The sequence below is a fragment of the Rattus norvegicus genome, chromosome 8 (assembly GCF_021556685.1).
Source record: "Rattus norvegicus strain SHRSP/BbbUtx chromosome 8, alternate assembly SHRSP_T2T, whole genome shotgun sequence".
In the NCBI taxonomy this organism is placed as follows: Eukaryota; Metazoa; Chordata; class Mammalia; order Rodentia; family Muridae; genus Rattus; species Rattus norvegicus.
The window spans coordinates 66,769,834-66,789,097 of NC_141541.1; the positions used below are offsets into that span (position 1 = coordinate 66,769,834).

Below are 19,264 nucleotides of genomic sequence, written 5' to 3' on the forward strand. Positions count from 1 at the left end.
TTGCCTCCTTGTATATAAACATCTGGAAACTCTTGGCCTCATTCTCAGAGTTCATCCTTTCTCAGTGCAGTCTGAGAGGAAGAACCAGGAGATTCCCAAGTGGGATAGAATATGAAATTGGACAATAAAAATTCAGTGAAAACTTGAAAGTGTGTTTGGGTTTAATGTTGCTTTTGATATATTTTTAATTTCTCTTCTGTGGAGTACTGGTTCTATCTTTTTCACTTCTGTTTTTGCTTGGTTTTAATTTTTCTTGGAATTGTGATGCTTTCTGCTGATGGTGTATGTGCGCCTTCCATTGCAGGGTTTGCAGCTGTTCTGCTCAACTTCTTAAAGCCCAGGGATTTGGCTTCTGTCCAGTGTGTCTTGAACTCATAGGACACCAATGCGCTAACGTGTTTACATGCATCTGCTTTTGTCTTAGTGGCTGCTATGCCTCCATTATTTGTATATAGAGACCTTGTTTGGTGTTATTAAATAGGACCAGTACTGAATGGAAGATAACTACTATCCTGTTGTCAGAATTGGAAATTAGTTAGAACCAGTTTGTTAATTGAGGCAGTTTTAAAATTTGCTTTATTATAAGATAATAAAGATACTAACTTTATAAGGAGAAATGTTATATGGGTTAGAAAGTCATTAAGACATTACATTTTCCAAGTATCTCGTGACTTCTCTATCCGTCCTCTTCCCTCCTCTGAACTATATAAAAAGAAGCAGTTTCAGGAGAGGGAGACAGTTCTATCCTCAAAAATTAGAACTATTCTTTATAAAATGAGGGAAGCTGCTGTGGAAATGTGTACTAGAAGTAGCCAGATACAGGAAAGTGGGAAGTCAGTCATGGGTGTCTGAGAAGGGGTATTTGGGGGAAAGAGGCACATACTTCTTAATGTGGATGGGGGAAGGTGATTGGTTGAGAATTCACCTGAAAGACAACATTTGACCCAAAGTAGAGAAAAACTAAATCTGGGAAAACTAAATCAAGCAACACAGTCCTGATTATAATATGGAAATAAAAATTTAAAAGTTCCTTCAAGATAAACCTACTAGAAATGATTCAATGTGATTTACAAATTTTCTGCTTAAGGGGTTCCGTTTAACTAATTGTAGGTTATTTTTGTAGATAGATGTTATCTTAAGTTGTCCAAGCCCAGAATAGAATCAGAAAGAAATGTTTTTACCTTGCATTAAGGTGAAGGTTTTTGGGGGCTAAGAGGTATTGGGAATTGGGGGACAGAAATAGGAAACTTAGTTAGATGTACTTAGGGCCATTTTTGCCACTGATAGTAATTTTGACCTTGGACACATCATTTTACTTTTCTAGCCCATAAAAGAAAGGAGTAAACCTTGCAGTTCTCTAAGTTTCTAGAAGCTCATATACCAAGACAAATTTCACTCTAATACAGTTGTCTTGCAGTACAATGTGTTTTAAAGTGCAATTCTGAAAAGGTTGTTTTGGGAATAAATATGGGCTGGAGAAAAGAGTCAGTGGTTCTTTAAGAAGTTACCCTCCTCAAAAATTTAAAGAATGCAGGAAACTTCCAATGGGAAGTTTACTTTGAAATCTAGTATCTTTTCTATGAAATGGCTGTGGTTGGTTTGCTGTAGGTTTAGCAGATTCCATTGTGGGAACAACCATACATGTATTATGTGTTGCTTTTCCAAGGTCTAGTGGCTCCATAAGGAGTCTGTTACATTAACGACACACTGCCCTTGCATTCAGAACTGCAAGGCAGAGCTCCATTTTCTTATAGATGCTGAATTGGCTGGTGGTTCTTACTTCATAAAAATTGTGGTATTGAAAACTGTAAGTGGATTGTTGCCAGTGCAAGCACATGTAATACTCCCATTCTTTCACGTCTAGGCCAGCTGGTCTTCAGGTCGTTGTCTGCGCTAGTGGTCATTTGCTTATAATCATTGTTTTTCCTTTTTTTAACTTCCACCAAAGTGGTAAAGTGAAAGTCCTAATGTAGTCCTGTCTGCCTTCCCTTTTCTTCTAGTCTCCCCACCCTACCCCATTTAACTCTCAGGCCAGGGCTACAAACAATGGAAAACTATGGCACTCTGTCATTATGTACTCTAATTACAGAACCAAGAATTGTCACCAGCGAAGAGGTCATTATTCGAGACAGCCTCCTTCCTGTCACCCTGCAGTGTAACCTCACTTCCAGCTCTCACACCCTTATGTACAGCTACTGGACAAAGAATGGGGTAGAACTCACTGCCACCCGTAAGAATGCCAGCAACATGGAATACAGGTGAGAACGTTCTTGGGAACAAAGGAGAGAATATGTTCATAATCCATCATTAGCAATTCACATTTATATGATACAATTATGAGTATGAAAATGCTAATTAATTGATATATTGTGGAGCTAGTGAGACGGCTCAGCCACAGTAATCCACATAGTAGAAGGAAAGAACCAACTGTGGCAGGTTGTTCTGTGCATGCATGCATGTACATGTACTAAGTAAACGTTTTTAAAAAGAGAGATGCTGGGTGTGATGGTGCACATCTTTAATCCCAGGATTTGGGAGGCAAAGGCAGGCAGATCTCTGTGAGTTCAAGACCAGCATGGTCTATATAATGAGTTCCAGGACAGCCAGAATTATGTGGAAAGACAGTGCCTCAAAAAAAAAAAAAAAAAAAAAAAAAAAGAATTGAACAAACAAAAAAGGGCAGGGTGGAAGACAGACAGACACATACACACACATTATGAATTATTTTGTTACAGTAGCTTGAACTGGCTCCTTAGCTGGTTTCCATGCTTCCCAAAAGATCTTTCATATTAATGCATCTTATCCGCATTAGGAATTTACATGTACATGTTGAAAGGCTGAATTTGAGAACGTTTCTATTAAAATATGATCTCATTATTTCAATGAACTGATTTCTTTTCCAAATTCTGTACTTTGGTTTCAGATACATTTGGCTCTCTTCTGGTGTGTGTGTGTGTGTGTGTGTGTGTGTGTGTGTGTGTGTGTGTGTGTGTGTGTGAGAGAGAGAGAGAGAGAGAGAGAGAGAGAGAGAGGGAGGGAGGGAGGGAGGGAGGGAGGGAGGGAGGGAGAGGGAGGGAGGGAGGGAGAGAGAGAGAATGAAAAAGAGAAATGAGAATTTAAGGTGGGTTCCAACTCACAAAGACTATACAGCCTCCTGCCTCTGCCTCCTCAGTACTGGGATCAAAGGCATGCACCACCCCACTTTTGGCCTTGCCCTCTCCTGAATAGTCTAGTCTGCTATATTTGAGGAAAGCCTAGGAATCTGTCAAAGATTCCTCAATGATTCTAGCGGACAGTCGTGGTTGAGAACCATAGATGATCCTGTAACTGCTATAATTAAGAAACTGAGAACAAGAAGGAGTCATTCGTTCATGGAATCAGTATTAGTTAATAGCTTGAGTCACAGAATACAGTTCTTTTGACTTATTTCAGTAGATTGAGAAGCAAATTGAAGTCAGCTTTGAAACTGGGACAAGGGGTCTTTCCTATGGGTAGATGTCCTAATGAATTGTCTTCTAAGTGTAAAGTCACCATAACCTGATCATACAGTGGTCTTTAGTGATCTGGGGGGTGAGGTTGGTAACCTAGACATAGTCTCTGAATAGAGGAGGATATTTGCTAGTCTGAGTTATTTGGAACCCTGATCATGGGGTGCCTTTTAGAGTGTTGAGAACCTTTGGCATCTCATCTTTTAAAAGTTTGTTTTGGTTTGCAAAGTGATCTCAAAAAGGATCAGCTAATCCTGCTTGGCAGAATAATACAATATAAAGAAATTAGACTGGAGGGAGACCAGCAGAGCCTTTTTGGACTTAGCAGCAAAGACATTCTGCAGCATCACTAAGATTTTTGTGCTCCTTATTTAATCGATTTACATGAGTTTATAAGTCCTCATCATTTTTTCAGATCAGGAAATTAAGACTCAGAAAGTAGTAGGTCTGGGTGCTTTTAAGGTCAAATATAATATTATTATGTTCCAGCATCAGTGTGTTAGATTCCACACTTACTTTGAATTGTTTTTGTAATGCTTTCCTTCCCTTCTATGCCTTACCACAAAACGGCAACTTAATCTGTCTTTACTGTGGTTTCTTCTGATACTAAATTGAGAAGGTAGCCCTAGCAGTATTTTCATATTTTGGAAAGCGTTAATAGGTTGGGGTTGTTGGGTGGTGTTTACTTTTTCTTCTGGTCTGTCCATTCATTTTATGAATTTTTTAAAGAATGTATATGAATGCTTCCCTTTTTTATGCATAACAGAAGAGGGAATCAGATTAGGTAATCTGACTAGGTAATTACAGATGGTTGTGAGCCATTGTGCGATTGTTAGGAATTGAACTCAGGGCTTCTGGTAGAGCAGCCAGTGTTTTTAACTACTGAGCCATCTCTCCAGCCCCAATTTTTTAAAATTAAATTTAAAAAATTATTTGTATTTGTATTTTACCTGCACATATGTCTGTGTGAGGGTGTTGGATCCCTTGGAACTGGAGTTATGGATAGTTGTGAACTGCTATGTGGGTGCTGGGAATTGAACCTAGAATCTCTGAAAGAGCAGTTTGTGCTCTTAACAATTGAGCCATCTCTTCAGCCTGCCCCTTTTTCTTCTATACCTTAAAAATTTTTTTTAATATAATACCTCTTTCAAGGAAGCAAGTGTCCAATCTGCTTGACTTATCTATTGTGTCTTTGCCACTGCTCACTTTTTGCCCCAGTTTACTTGCTGGTCTCCAGGCTATGGATTAAAGTTTAGACATTCTTGGGCTACTCAGTCAGTTGGCCATTGAACCAGCTTCAGAAGCCTGTCCTTTCTACCATGTAAGAAACATTTTCTGTTTGCTTCAATTTTCTTTCCAGTAGTTAGTCCAAGGGAATGAATGGTTTTGGGAAATTGTAAACACATTAAGCATGTCCTCAAACTTGGGAGTCTTTTTTTGTTCCTAAGTATTTCTTATGGAACTTAGATTAGAGTCAGGCAAACCCTGAAGGATATGACTGTTTCTCAGTTTTCAAACTCTGGACTACTTAAGAACAGCTGATTTGTCTGTGTTTTCCTTTTGAGAGCATAGATCCCAGGTGGTGGGATATTTGTGTCACACCGAGAAGATAACCTGGTTGTTCCCTTTTAGAATATTGTGCGGGCATAGAAATGCTGAGTCACTTCTTATCTGTGGTTTCTTACCTTGTTTTTCTTTTTTTTTATGATGAACAATATAATAGGTTAATTTATAGAGCCAATAAGTGGTTAAGACGAGGAGTTTTTATTAAACATTAATTTCTGCAGAGGAGATGTGCTTATCTTTTCAATGATGTTTAGAAGAACAGTTTGAAGGCATCCCTGTATTAGTATTTACCCTCCAATCTGGGGCATTTGATTTTTTATTTATTTTTTTTTTTTTGCAGTTACCAATGCCTGTCTGTCTCTTATGTCTGTCTTTCTTTGTGTGTTTGTGTGTGTGCAGGAGGGAGTGTATTGAGTCTGTGTAAGGTGGTCATCAGCTGTGAGCCTTGAGAGGAACTAATATCCTGGCCACACATTCTTACACTAATTTCTTAACTTGTTTTGTTCTGACTTTGTTCATTCACTCACTTGCTTTCTCATTTCTTCACTACAGTATGTGTATCAGGTGAGGACTGAGTATAGAGTTTGTACCAAAACAGTGCCTACTCCCATACAATGTGGGACAGATATCAGCCAAAAAATATGATAAATACGTGGTTACAAATTGTGGTAAATACTGTGAAGAACCACAGTGTGAGAGTAATGAGGGAAGAAGAAATGGACTTAAGTATGCTGGGTGATGGAGAAACAGTATAGGGGCATTGTATGGCGATTTTGAGGTGGAAACAAGCTTGTGGTATTGCAAAGTGCCTAGTAGAGCTAGAATATAGCATGATATTATTTTTCTTAAAATAAAAAGCTGAATCTCTGCAAATAAACGTGCTATTGGTAGGTTTGGTTATTGGGCCTTTTTGTGTTGACTTCCCGAAAAGCATACCACTAAATCAGATTTTCAGCAAAGCTCAGAAAGGTCTTATGAAACACCCATCCCTTCTGTTTGTCTGGAACTCCAAGAGAACAAATTTTTATTGATGATTTTTCTGCATATCAATATAATTTGTGTTTGGTGAAGCCCTCCATTTTCAATTGCTTGTTTTGTAGTTTGTTTCTTTCAGTAAAGTGTAGCATAGTAAGATTAGGGACCAGAATCCCCTTCTATTTCTATTACTGGTACCAGGCAAGGAGTAAGGCACTAATATTTGAGAATACATAAAAGAATGCTCATAGTGAGGAAGAGGTAAGTTACAGTGAAGAGAGAGATTTGAGAAGTGTGGTCCCTTCTTGTTGCCTGTTTGGTTTGCCTTCTGTTGCTTATTACCACATTTCATTTCTTTTCCCTTATCTCTGCAGGATCAATAAGCCAAGAGCTGAGGATTCAGGCGAATACCACTGTGTATATCATTTTGTCAGCGCTCCTAAAGCAAATGCCACCATTGAAGTGAAAGGTACAACCTATCAAAGACTTCAGTGTTAGCCGCTGGTTCCTTCTGAGATATTTCTTTACTCTGGATGTCTGGTTTTTAAAATTCTTATTTCCAATTTGAGAAGCAATGTAATTTATAGCTAAGATGACAGGGCGGACTTTTCAAGTTCCTGGCTTCTGTGCTTCCATTCCTTTATTTGTAAAATAAGGACATCAATAGCACTTACTTGATACATTTGATGGGAGCCTTAATTATAGTAGACTTACTATATAAAATTACTGTTTCACATGTCAGAATGTTAAGTAGTAGCATCTTATATGATCCAGCATTGTGTAAGTTCTTAAATCTTATAAGTGTGACTATGTAGGTCTTAGGTGGGTCTAGCCACATTTGTGAAAGTACATTGTGCAAGGTTAATATAAAGCTATTTGTTTTTAAGGAAATCTTGTGGTAGGCATCTTCAAGATGAGGCTATAGCAGAGAGTTTCACAGGCGAATAGACCTTTGCAAATTGTAGCTACCTAATAACACTAATCTTAGTTTTCATGCATTATTCATAAGGAGAAGCTGAGACCTTCAAAGGTAAAACCATTGTGTCCTGTAATGAATTTATGTCAGGGCTAACCTAGAGCCCAGGTCGTGACTCTCCAATAAAGTATTTTTTCCATTGTTATGTTGTCTAAGAAGCTGTTTAAGGTACTGGTTAGGAAACAAGGATTTTATTTTATTTTATTTTGTTGAGAAAGGACCATAGAAAGACAAACTTGTGCTAGAAGGACAGATTTGGGGGAAAAGAAAAGCCCAATTACTTTGCTCTTCCTTAAAATATTTGGAAGATCAAAAATGCAGATTGAAGAGTTAGTCATGTTCAGCGTCCTCTATGAATGAAGGGAAAGAAGTGTTGTGATACAGTCCTGATTAGGAGGTGATAAAGGCCCTGTCAGTGCCACCTCTGGCTGCTAGATTACATTCTGACTTGTGCAGTTCTAGTGGTTCCAGCAGATCACAGTAGGCCATGGTTTGTTGCTTAATTCCTTTCTGCTTTTAGAAAATGCGGCATTTGTTTAACTTGAGGATAGAAAGTGTTGGACATTTTCTCTATGCCAGTAGTGAGCCTTCCTGACTGTAAGTAAGCTGAGTTGGGTGAGGAGAAACAGTGCTATGGGACAGGATAAATAAGTTTGTTTGTTTGTTTGTTTACCTATTTAATTAAACACAATTGTAGGTGCTGAATAACTGCAATCTTAAGTTGTGATTTATAAGCAGCACTTCAAGAATGCAAAACAATTAGGTTTTTTTTTTTATTTGTTTGTTTAGCTGGCTTACAAGTAGGGTTCAGGGATGATGAGATGACTGAGTAGGTATAAGTGCTTGCTGTGCAAAGCTGGTAACCTGGTTAGAAAGTGCACCAGCTCTGATTATTCTCTGACCTCCACATGCCCTCCATGCTCCCAGTGCATGCACCAAACAAAGAATAGTAACTGAAGCTAAGGATGGGAGTCAACAGCCCCAGAGGTATACCTCTTCATATCTTTGTGGCAGATAGGAAGCAGTAGTGAGGAGGGGCAGAACAGAGAGGGCTGCTGGCTTAGTGTTTTGAGATAGAAGTTACAACTTGTATATTTTGGGGAGTGGCTCAGTAAAGTGTTTGCTTTTAAAAGCATGAGGATCTGAGTTTGACTCCCCAGAACTCATATGAAAAAAGGGCACTTTCCCCTGCAGTTTCAGCTCTACAGAGACAGGAGGATCCCTAGGCTTTGATCCTGTCTTTAAAAATTATGGGAAGAACAATTGGAGAAGACACCAAACATTGACTTAAAATCTCTGCTTGTATGCACACACTTGCACACTTGTAGCACACACGTTATTCATGTGCTATCATGTTCAAGTTGTTGATTGCATTGTTAACTTTTTACTGTATTCTAACTCTGTTATGAAAACAGGAACAAACAGTGGTATCCTGGTTTAAAAGACTGAGAAATTTCAGATGTGAAACCCTTATAGATTGCTGGGCGTTTGTATTGTGGAGGTTTCTAGTTTATCCCGGAGATGCATGTCAATTCTAGTTGTCTCTACCAGTACTTGTTTCAGCCGTCTTTCCTCCACCTGTTCCCTTTTCTACCTGTCCCCATCTACCCACAGCCCACCTGTAATATCAGATCTGTTTTCAAGCATCCTTCCCTTGAGCCCTCCCTGTTACTTAGCTTCTCTGAGCCTGTGGATTTGTAGCATAGTTATCTTTTATTTTACAGCAAATATCTACTTACAAGTAAGTGCATTCTTCGTCTAGGTTACCCCACTCAGGATGTTGGTTTTTGTTTTGTTTTGTTTTTTCTTCCTAATTCCATTCATTTGCCTGCAAGTTTCATGATTATAATTTTTTAATAGCTAAGTAATAATACTTTATTGTATAAATTTTCTTTATTCATCCTTCAGTTGAGGGACATCTAGGTTGGTAGGATGGAATATCCTTTGGATATATATATATATATATATATATATATATATATATATATATACGCATGCCTAGGAATGGTGTAGCTGGTCTTGAGGTAGATCAACTTTCAATTTTCTGAGACACTGCCATATTGATTTCCAAAGTGATTGTACAGTTTGCACTCTTACCCAGCAATGGAGGAGCATTCCCCTTGCCCCACATCCTCACCAGCATGAGCTGTCACTTGTGGTTTTGATCTTAGCCATTCTGACAGGTATATGATGGAATCTCAGACTTGTTTTGATTTGATTTCTCTGATGGCTAAGGATGTTGAATATTTCTTTAAGTTCTTCTTGGCCTTTTGAAATTCCTCTGTTGGGAATTCTCTGTTTAGATCTGTATCCATTTTTTAATTGTTTTATTTGGTTTGTTGATGTCTAGTTTCTTGATTCTTTATATATTTTGGAAATTAGTATGATCATCTTATTAGATGTTGAAAAAGCTTTTGACAAAATCTAACACCCTTTTATGTCTTGGAGAGATCAGGGATACAAGAGACATACCTAAACATAGTAAAGGCAATATATAGCAAGCCAATAGTCAACATCAGATTAAATGGAAAGAAACCTCAAAGCAATTTCACTAAAATCAGGAATAAGAGAATGTCTACTTTTTCCATATCTGTTCAATATAGTACTTGAAATATTAGCTAGAGTAATAAGACAATTGAAGGTGATCAAGGGGATACAAATCAGAAAGGAAGGGCTGGAGAAATGGTTCATCAATTAAAAGCACTGAGTTCAATTCCCAGCAACCACATGATGGCTCACATCTTTCTCTAATGAAATCCAATGCCCTCTTCTGGTATGTCTAAGGATAGTAACCTGTACTCACATACATAAAATAAATAAAATTCTTTTTAAAAATGTTGGAAAGGAAGAAGTCAAAGTAAAACTATTTGCAGATGATATATTATACGTAAGAGATCCCCAGAATTCTGCCAGGGAACTCCTACAGTTGATAAATACCTTCAGCAAAAGAGGCTGGGTACAAGATTAAGAAAATCAGTAGCCTTCCATATACAAAAGATAAATGCATCGGAGAAAGAAATCAGAGAAACAACACCCTTCACAACAGCTGCAAATAATGTAAAATATATTGATGTAACTTTAACCAAGAAGGTGAAAGTCCTGTATGAAAATAACTTCATGTCTTTGAAGAAACAAATTGGAAAGACATCAGAAGGTAGAAAGATCTCCTATGCTCATGGATTGGCAGGATTAACATAGTGAAAATGGTCATTTTACCAAAAGTAATCTACAGACTCAATGCAATTTCCTTGAAAATTCTAACACAATTCTCTATAGACCCTAAAAGAGTTAATTCTCAACTTCATATGGAAAAACAAAAAACCCAGGATAGCTAGAACAATCTTGTATAATAAAAGAATTTCCAAAAACAGCATGATATTTACATAAAAACAGGTTGATCAATTGAATAGAATCAAAGACCCAGACATAAATTCACATGCTTAATGGTCACCTGATTTTTGACAAAAAAGCCAAAATTATGAATATGGAAAAAGGAAAGTATCTTCAACAAATGGTGCTGGTCTAACTGGATGTCAGCATGTAGAAGAATGCAAATAAATCTGTATCTATCACCCTTAAGTCCATGTGGATCATAAGCCTCAACATAAGACCAGATAGAACCTAATAGAAGAGAAAGTGGGGAATAGCCTTGAACACAGTGACATGGACAGAACCACCAGTCTTGCAGGTACTAAGATTGACAATTATAAATGGGACCTCATGAAACTGAAAAGTGTTATAAAGCAAATGACAAATCAGTAGGACAAAATGGCAACCTACAGAATGGAAAAAGAAACTCAAAAGGTTTTTAAATGGCTGGTGCTAGGTTGTTCAGTTAATTGGTAAACAATAAGAGACTTGATAGCATCTAGGTATCTTTGATTTTCAAATTCAGAACTTGCTTTTTATATCCCTACTGCTGTGAGTCTCAGCTAAGGTTACTCCGTTGGTTCCTGGGAACATTCCCTAGCCTGTGGTTCTCTGTAGGGTTGAGGCCTTTTGGGCTTTTCCCTGTTCAGTTTGGCCTGTGTGTTGGTATCAGTATCCTTGTTCAGCTTAAGTTTGTGGAGTTATGTTGGTGAAACTTTATAGTTAAAGCTTTTGATGGCACAATCTAGAAGGTGCAATCTCGAGGCAAATTTTCTGACCCTCTGGCTCATTGAATCCCCTCTCCCCTCTTTTTCTACAATGTTCTCAGAGCCTCAGGTGTGGGGAGTGGTGTGTGTGTGTGTGTGTGTGTGTGTGTGTGTGTGTGTGTGTGTGTGTGTGTGTTGAGATTGGGCTCCACAACTCTGCATTTTGATTGGTTATGGTTTTCTTATCTATTGCAAAAAGAGGTGTCCTTTGTAATGGTGAAGACTACACTGATAAGGCTATACTCTTTAGGAGGATGTAGAAAGAAAGTCTGGGTGTGGAGTCGGGTGGTGGAGGTGGCACAATGAGTCCTGTAGGTGGATGCAGGTACCTAATATTTTTTGACTGAAGAAATCTCTGAGAAAAAGTGAACAGTAGATCAGAGTAATGGCATAGTAACTGTAGAAGAGTTGCTTTTATGGAAGCAGTAGAAGCAGCCTGATACTCCTTAGGTAGTAAAGAATTTTTCATGGAAAAACAAGAAGACATTTCCTTTGGTATTGAACCTAGAAAGCATTTCACAGAGTGGTACTAAAACAGACTTAGCCTTGGCAAGAATTGATGATAAATGCAGCTTGGAGCCTTACGTGTTCCATCCGTATCCTAAGTGCCCTTGGAAATGCATGCAAGTCCACTCTGCCTTGGAAGCAGTCTGTGGACTATAGGATTTTGGATTCTTTCTAAACCAAAGAAGCCAAGTAGTTCAAAGGTCCTATGTGGTATCAGACCATGATGTGATATGATTCTCCAGGATTTTACAGTTTCAGTGGATGTTTGGACATCTTACCTACCTATTTAAGAACCCTGGGAACTAGGCAGGTACAGGAATTATCTTCATTTGCTAAGTATAGATGAAAGCATGGAAGAAAAGCCAACTCAACTGGAATTTGAACCAATACCTTTTGATTGTCTTTCCCACCCTGGCCTACTTTGAGTTTGCTTTTAGATGTCTTGTTAAGCCTTAGTGGAAAATATCAGGATAAAAGAAGCTTAAATTCAAAGAATTAGCTCTACACCAGGCTTCTTAGTCCCTTAAAGCTGTGCTGAAGCAGGTACTATTTATTTCTTAGGTGAGTCCTAAAAGTGGAGAATAATAGTCACCAGCATATCTACATCTCGAATGTCCCCAAATATTGAGCTCAAGATTGCAATAAGTTGGCTAGACGTGGAAAGTCATTTTATTTTATTTTATTTTATTTTACTATTTTTTCTTCTTTTTCCTCAACATGGTCTCATGTAGTTGAGGCTGGCCTCAAATCTGTTATTTTTACCCTCTTCTTTCTCCTAAATGCTTAGATTGTAGGCATGATTCACCACACCCAGTAGGTTTCTGTTTTGTTGTTTTGTTTAGTTTCTTATTAAAAAATTTTATTTTTGAGATTATAATAGAATTTATTTCTCCCTTTCCTTCTTCCAAATACCCTTCCTTGCTTTATTTAAAATTCATGGCCTCTTTTTTCATTAATTGTTGTTATATGCATTCATGTGTGTATATATGTATGTGTATACACATACACATACATACATATAGATGCATATGTATATACCTAAATATTCCTCAGTCTGTAAAATGTTACTTGTGTGTGTGCGTTTTCAAGCCTGATTGTTTGGTATAGCCAGTTGCTGGTCCCGGGGGGTGGGGGGAGAATGCTGTTTCTTCCACTGTCAATGTGTTCTTTGTGTAGGTTTGAAGACTTGTGGTATTTCCCCATCTACTTTGGCATATCTGTTCGCCTTGTTCAGCTCATGTGTAGGCAGTCATGTTGGTGAGACTTCATGGGTGTAGCTTCTGGTATTACTAAGAGACACAGTCTCAGCAAACTCCCTGATTTTTTGGCTCTTAGAATCTTTCTACTTTCTCTTCTGCAATGATCCTGAGCCTTAAGTGCATGGGTGTTTTGTAGATGGATCCATTTGTTACTGGACTACACAGCTTTGCATTTTTATCAGTTGTAGTTTTCTATAATGGTCTCTATCTTTTGCAAAGAGAAGTTTCCTTCCTGAGGGGTGAGGACTACATTTTTTTTTTTTTTTTTTTTTGTAGTTATAAGGACAAGTATTTAGTTAGGACTTACGTTGGTTTAGTAAAATGGTGGTTGTAGATTCTCCTCCAAGACCACTTCACTAGCACTGTTTTGGGTGGCTGGGTTTCTAATTCCAAGCGTGCTGTGTGCTGTCTTTTGTTGAGCATTCTTAAATCTCATTAGAGAGCTGCTGGTTACCACTAAGTGGTATGCTATGTGCCACTACTGCACCATACAGTTATGCCATTTTGGTGGCTGATGTACTCATATTTGAAGATTTGGAGTGCTAGAAACTTCGAATGAGAGAACTCATGTGATGTTTGTATTTCTGGATCTGGGTTACCTCACTCAATATGATCTTTTCTAGTTCTAGCCACTTAGCGCAAAGTTCATGATTTCAATTTCCTTTGCACCTGAATAGTATTCTGTAGTGTTTATGTGCCACATTTTAGTATCCATTTGTCGGTAGAAGGACATTTACGTTGTTTAAATTTCCTAGCTATATTGCATAGCAATGCACATGGCTGAGCAAGTGTCTGTGGAGTAGGGTGTCAGGTCCTTTGGTCATATGCCAAGGAGTGTATAGCTGAGTCTTTAAGTTTTTTGTTTTGTTTTGTTTTGTTTTTTAATAATTCTCCACACCAATTTCCATAGTGGCTGCCCTATTTTGTAATCCCAACAGTGAGGGAGGGAGGGAGGGTTCCACTTTACCCGATCGTTGTCAACCTTCAGAATTTGTTGTAGGTTTGTTTTGTTGATCTTTGCCGTTCTGACTGGGTATCTCAATGTTGTTTTGATTTGAATTTCCCTACTTGCTAGAGATGATGGATTTTTTGTTTTAGTTATTTTTAGGTTGTTTTGTTGTTTTGAGAATTTTCTGTAAGACCCAGGCCCATTTTTTTTGAATGAGTCTTATTTTAAAATCGTTTTGAGTATATTTTGAATATTAATTCTGTCAGATGTATAGCTGGCAAAGATTATCTCCCATCCTTTGGACTCCCTTTCACAAGTTGATTGTTTCTTTAGCTGTGCAGAAGCTTTTTAGTTTTAGGAATGTCCTACTTATCAATTGTTGCCCTTAATTGTTAGGCAAATGGAGTCCGATTCATAGTCTTTTCATGTCCTCTATCATATAAGTACTGTGTCATATGAGGTATGCTTGTATTTTCTTCTAGCAGTTTCAGTGTTGCAAGTTTAAGTTTAGGTATTTGATCCATTTGGAGTTAGCTTTTGTTCGAGGTGAGAGCTACATGCCTAATTTATTTTTCTCCATCTATATCACAGCTTCACTTTTTGAAGATGCAGTCTTTTCTCCAGCTTATGTTTTTGGCATGTTTATCAATTATTAAGTGGCTGAAGTTATGTGTACTTGACCCTTCAGATTTTACATTGGTCTGATTGTCTGTTTTGTACCAGTACCAAATTGTTTTCATTACTGTGGTCTATAATATAGCTTAAGATCTAGAATGGTGGGGTTGGGGATTTAGCTCAGTGGTAGAGCACTTGCCTAGCAAGCGCAAGGCCCTGGGTTCGGTCCTCCACTCAGGGGGAGGGGGGGGGCACAGAAAAAAGAAAAAAAATCTGGAATGGTAATTCCTCTAGTGTTGTTCTTTTTGTTTTGGCCTTTCAAGTTCTTTTGTGCTTCCATATGAATGCTAGGACTTGTTTGTTTGTTTGTTAGAAGGGGTATAGGTTGGGGGACAAATGTGTGTGTTGTTCTTTTCTTTCATCATGTAGGTTGCAGAGATCTAAATCAGGCTGTCAAACATGGCAGCCTTGTTTATTTCCTTTTTGGAGAGAGGGTGTTGCTGTGTAGTCTTAGGCTGCCCTTCAAATCTCTATATACCAGCCTCTACTTCCCAGTAGATATGCCACCATACCTGTCTCAAGTCAGGTATTTTTGGAGGCAGGGTTTTTCTTTGTAGCCCTGGCTGTCCTAGTATTTAATCTGTAGACCAGACTGACCTAAAACTCGGAGATCCACCTGCCTCTGTCTCCTAATTGCTGGGATTAATGGTGTGCGCCACCACCGCCAGGCCTCAAGTCAGGTTTTTATTCTGTTTACAAACCCCTTGAGGATGTTAGTTGAGGTTCCTGATTATTCTTTTCCTTACTGGTTAAGCCCAGTGGGCTTGATGTTGGTTTTCCTGATTGAGTTCAGGTTGGTTTTCAGTAGCTCTTAAAGCATATATTGATTTTCACGTATCATTTAATAGGCTTGATTTTTACATATCTAGATTTAAAGGAACTTTCATTTTCTTAAGAAAATGCATGACATTTAACACAATGCATAGTTATTGTAGGCGTTTGAAGAAGAAAATGTGGCCTACATAAGTGACAGTGTTTCTGTTTACATGTTTCCTGAAGAACATGTTTGGGTAGTTAGGACAATTGAGCTTGTGTGTTTTTTCAGTAGGTTCTACATTGGTAGAAATTCTTACAGTATTAACTCTGGTATTTCCTTGATGCTTTGGTAAGTAAGGGTAGGGGGTGAAATTGATCTTCTTACCCTATTGTGACTCAAAAGGTTTTTTCAACACACCTTCATATTCAGCTTTGATAAAGACTGATAGCATTAGAAGCAAGACTCTTGAGTCAGTAGGAAAGGCCTTTGGTATCTTAGGTGGTAACGGTTTAATACTTTTTCACAGCTGCTCCTGACATCACTGGCCATAAACGCAGTGAAAACAAAAATGAAGGGCAGGATGCTATGATGTATTGCAAGTCTGTTGGCTACCCCCACCCGGAATGGATGTGGCGCAAGAAGGAGAATGGTGTGTTTGAGGTGAGTAGGAGGTAGCCCTTATATCTATACCTAGATTTATGTGGTATAGAGGACATCTGGGCTAGTTACAGCAGCATCTGTTTCTTTGATGTAGGCATGGCTTGGGGCATTGTGGAGTAAATTGCAGTTTATACTGAATATAGAGTTTAGTCTCTATCCAGTTTTGTGTGTACATGATTTGTACACAGCTTTTGTCTGGCAAGGGAATAGATTGCTTGCCTTCACAGTTGAATACAGAGCTAAAGCTAATCTAAATGTTTTGCTATGATTCTGTATTGGGTTGTTTTCATTTGTTCTTTGGAAGAAAAGAGACCAAAAGGTAGTATAAGTATGTTCCTAAAGGGCTGGAGAGATGGCTCAGCAGTTTAGAGCACCGACTGCTCTTCCAGAGGTCCTGAGTTCAATTTCCAGCATCTACATGGTGGCTCACAACCACCTGTAATGGGGTCTGATATCCTTTCTGGTGTGTCTGACGACAGAGACAGTGTACTCAAATATATAAAATAAATAATCCCCCCCCCCCCCCCCCGAGCTGGGGACCAAGCCCAGGGCCTTGCGCTTGCTAGGCAAGCACTCTACCACTGAGCTAAATCCCCAACCCCAATAATTCTTTTTAAAAAAGTATATTCCTAAGATTCAGAAAATACCAAATGAAAATTGGGTGCACTCTCTGGAGATAAAGAGCAGACATAGGCATTTGTAATCTGGCAATATTTGCTTCTCAAAAGGTCAAAGAACATTCTTTCCAGTCTGTGAAATAATTTTTTAAAAGATGTATTTTTTATTTATGTGTGTTTGTATGTGTTAGCTTGCACATTTGTGTGGGTGGTTACATAGGCCAGAAGAGGGTGTCAGATCTCTTGAAGCAGGAATACAGATAGTTGTGAGCTGCCTGTTGTGGGTACTAGGACCTGAATTCCAGTCCTCTGTAAGAGCAGCAAATACAGATAACTGCTCAGCCATCTCTGTGATCCTAAATAATTCTTAAGCTTCATTTTATTTGTGTGGGGATGGAGTCCACCCATCAGTGCATAATGTGGAAGTCAAAAAAGGTGTTAGGTATGTTCCTCATCAGTTTCCTCATGGTGAGGCAGAGGCTTCCTTGAACCCAGGGCTCATGTTTTCTTGGCTAGGGTGAAAACCAGCAAGCCCCAGAAATTCTTCTGTCTCCACCCCTTCTCTGAGCTGGGGTTAGAGGTGTGTTCGGGATGCCTAGCTTATTACATGTACACTGGCATCATAATTGCACAGCAAGTGCTCATAACTGCTGAGCCATCTTTGAGCTCCTGTGGAGTGACTCTTGATAGTGTTTAAATAGTGTATTGGTGCCTTTTATTCTCTGATTTCTAACCAGATCTCCTTTCTGATGGGATTTTCATACTTTTAGCATGTAGATTATACCTAATAGGCATCTTTTTTTTTATTACCAGTCCTCAGATGATTCTGAGGACCCTGTAAATCATCTAATCCAGTTTCTTTAGAAAAGTGACATATTAACCAACATATATTAGTGGCAAAATCAAGGATATTATGTAGTTTTATTTCAAGTTCTGTATATTTCTCACTTTATGACCTTTTGACAGAACAATGTCAAGTATGGATAAGGCCTGGATGACGAGCTGGGAGGTCAAGATGCTGACCTGAGTGTTTTCACAGACAGCCACTGTGTCTTCTAAGGTGCTAGGAAGGAGTATCTGTTTCTCTGCTGGACACTGGGTAGGGAGTCTCTGACTTTCATCAAAGCTGATAGAAATTACTCAGCACTTTCATCTTTTGAGGGATGGAAGTTGGAATTTCACTGTGAAGGCTTAAGGTCCCCATTTCAACTGTGCTATATGTGACAAATCCATATGTGCTATAACTGTGATAATGTGAAGGATAATCTTCCTCTGTCCTCTGCTGTTTTGTGTGTTGTTAATTCTTGCCAGTATAGGGTGGAGATGCTGAGTCTTCTATACACTCCTTTCTTACCCATGTCCTTTAAGAACAGTGCAAAGTTCTGTTCATGTGCTGTCTTGCTCCTGCCTTACAGACATGCACTGTCTAGAGTGCTCATAACCTGTTACAGCTACCCCTCCTCCATGACTGTGTGCTAAGATCAGCTCTTTGAATGTGCTAAGATAGCTCTTTGAAGCTTTCCTGCTCCTCAGTATCTCACAATTCTCCATCCGATACTGGTTTTTGCTTAAAAACAAAAAGAAACCAAAAACAAAAACCCTGAAATCATTCATCTGTTTTCTCATACCATCCCACATACAATGAAATCAGAGGACAGCTTTTAGGAGTCTGTTTTCTCTTGCCAACCTAGGTTCCAGATGTGTAACTCAGGCTTGGGCAATGAATGCATTTGCCTATGGCACTCTTTTTCCCTTCTTGGAAGCTAGATTTCTTCTATACTTTTCTGTCAGGATTTTCCATGTGCATATTTACTTCACTTTAGTAGGGGATATATAGGTACATACTAATTAGTAGATACTTGTTGACTGGTTGAATAGGGTTTTTCTTTAATCCTAGAGTCCTGGAATGGAAGTTAGGGTTTTATCTCTGCTCCCTCCTGAGAGCAAGTTTTTTAGCATTGCTTCTGAGAGAAGTTTAAAGACTTACCAAGTGAAAAAGTAAATGTGCCGGCTCTGAAGTTACCAGACAGGCCCGAGATTCTCAGACACGCCCAACAATGCATATCTTGCTTCTCAGCTTCTTACTGCTAGAGTGTGGTACACCCTGACCTTCTCTCCTCCCCTCCCCGCAACACACTTTTGAAGCAGCATTTGTTAAATTTCTTTGTGAGGCAAGCAATAGGCCTCCACTCAATCTGGAAGTTTGAAGAGTATGAATAATGGAAACTTGTATATTCTATTCTATAATAATTGTATTGGATGAACACTGAAGGAAGTCATCAGTTAAGTGCTCAAAATTCTTTGAACAAAGATAGTATCTCATTCCAGCCAGTATCCTGATAAGAATGGAGGACAGTGTCACCCTCCCTTGGGTAGCTTATCCACTCTGATCTGCCTTTTCCCCCCCAGGAGATTTCCAATAGCTCTGGTCGCTTCTTCATCATCAACAAGGAGAATTACACTGAATTGAATATTGTGAATCTCCAAATCACAGAAGATCCTGGAGAGTATGAATGTAATGCCACCAACTCCATTGGCTCTGCCTCCGTTTCCACAGTCCTCAGGGTACGGAGCCACCTTGCCCCACTTTGGCCTTTCTTGGGAATTCTGGCTGAAATCATCATCCTTGTGGTGATCATTGTTGTGTATGAGAAGAGGAAGAGGCCAGATGAGGTTCCTGATGGTAAGAGCATCCCAAC

At 38.8% G+C, this 19,264-nt stretch overlaps 1 protein-coding gene across 4 annotated transcripts in view; it reads left to right on the forward strand.

Annotated features, from left to right (window-relative positions):
* Positions 1-19,264, forward strand: part of Nptn (neuroplastin) — a 66,311-nt gene that overhangs the window by 38,022 nt on the left and 9,025 nt on the right. For all 4 annotated transcript variants that reach the window (NM_001413347.1, NM_019380.3, NM_001413348.1 and 1 more), the window contains 4 exons: positions 2,090-2,258; positions 6,404-6,498; positions 15,815-15,948; positions 18,975-19,248. In NM_001413347.1, the coding sequence (NP_001400276.1) occupies positions 2,090-2,258; positions 6,404-6,498; positions 15,815-15,948; positions 18,975-19,248 (672 nt within the window). The remainder of the gene's footprint in view (positions 1-2,089; positions 2,259-6,403; positions 6,499-15,814; positions 15,949-18,974; positions 19,249-19,264) is intronic.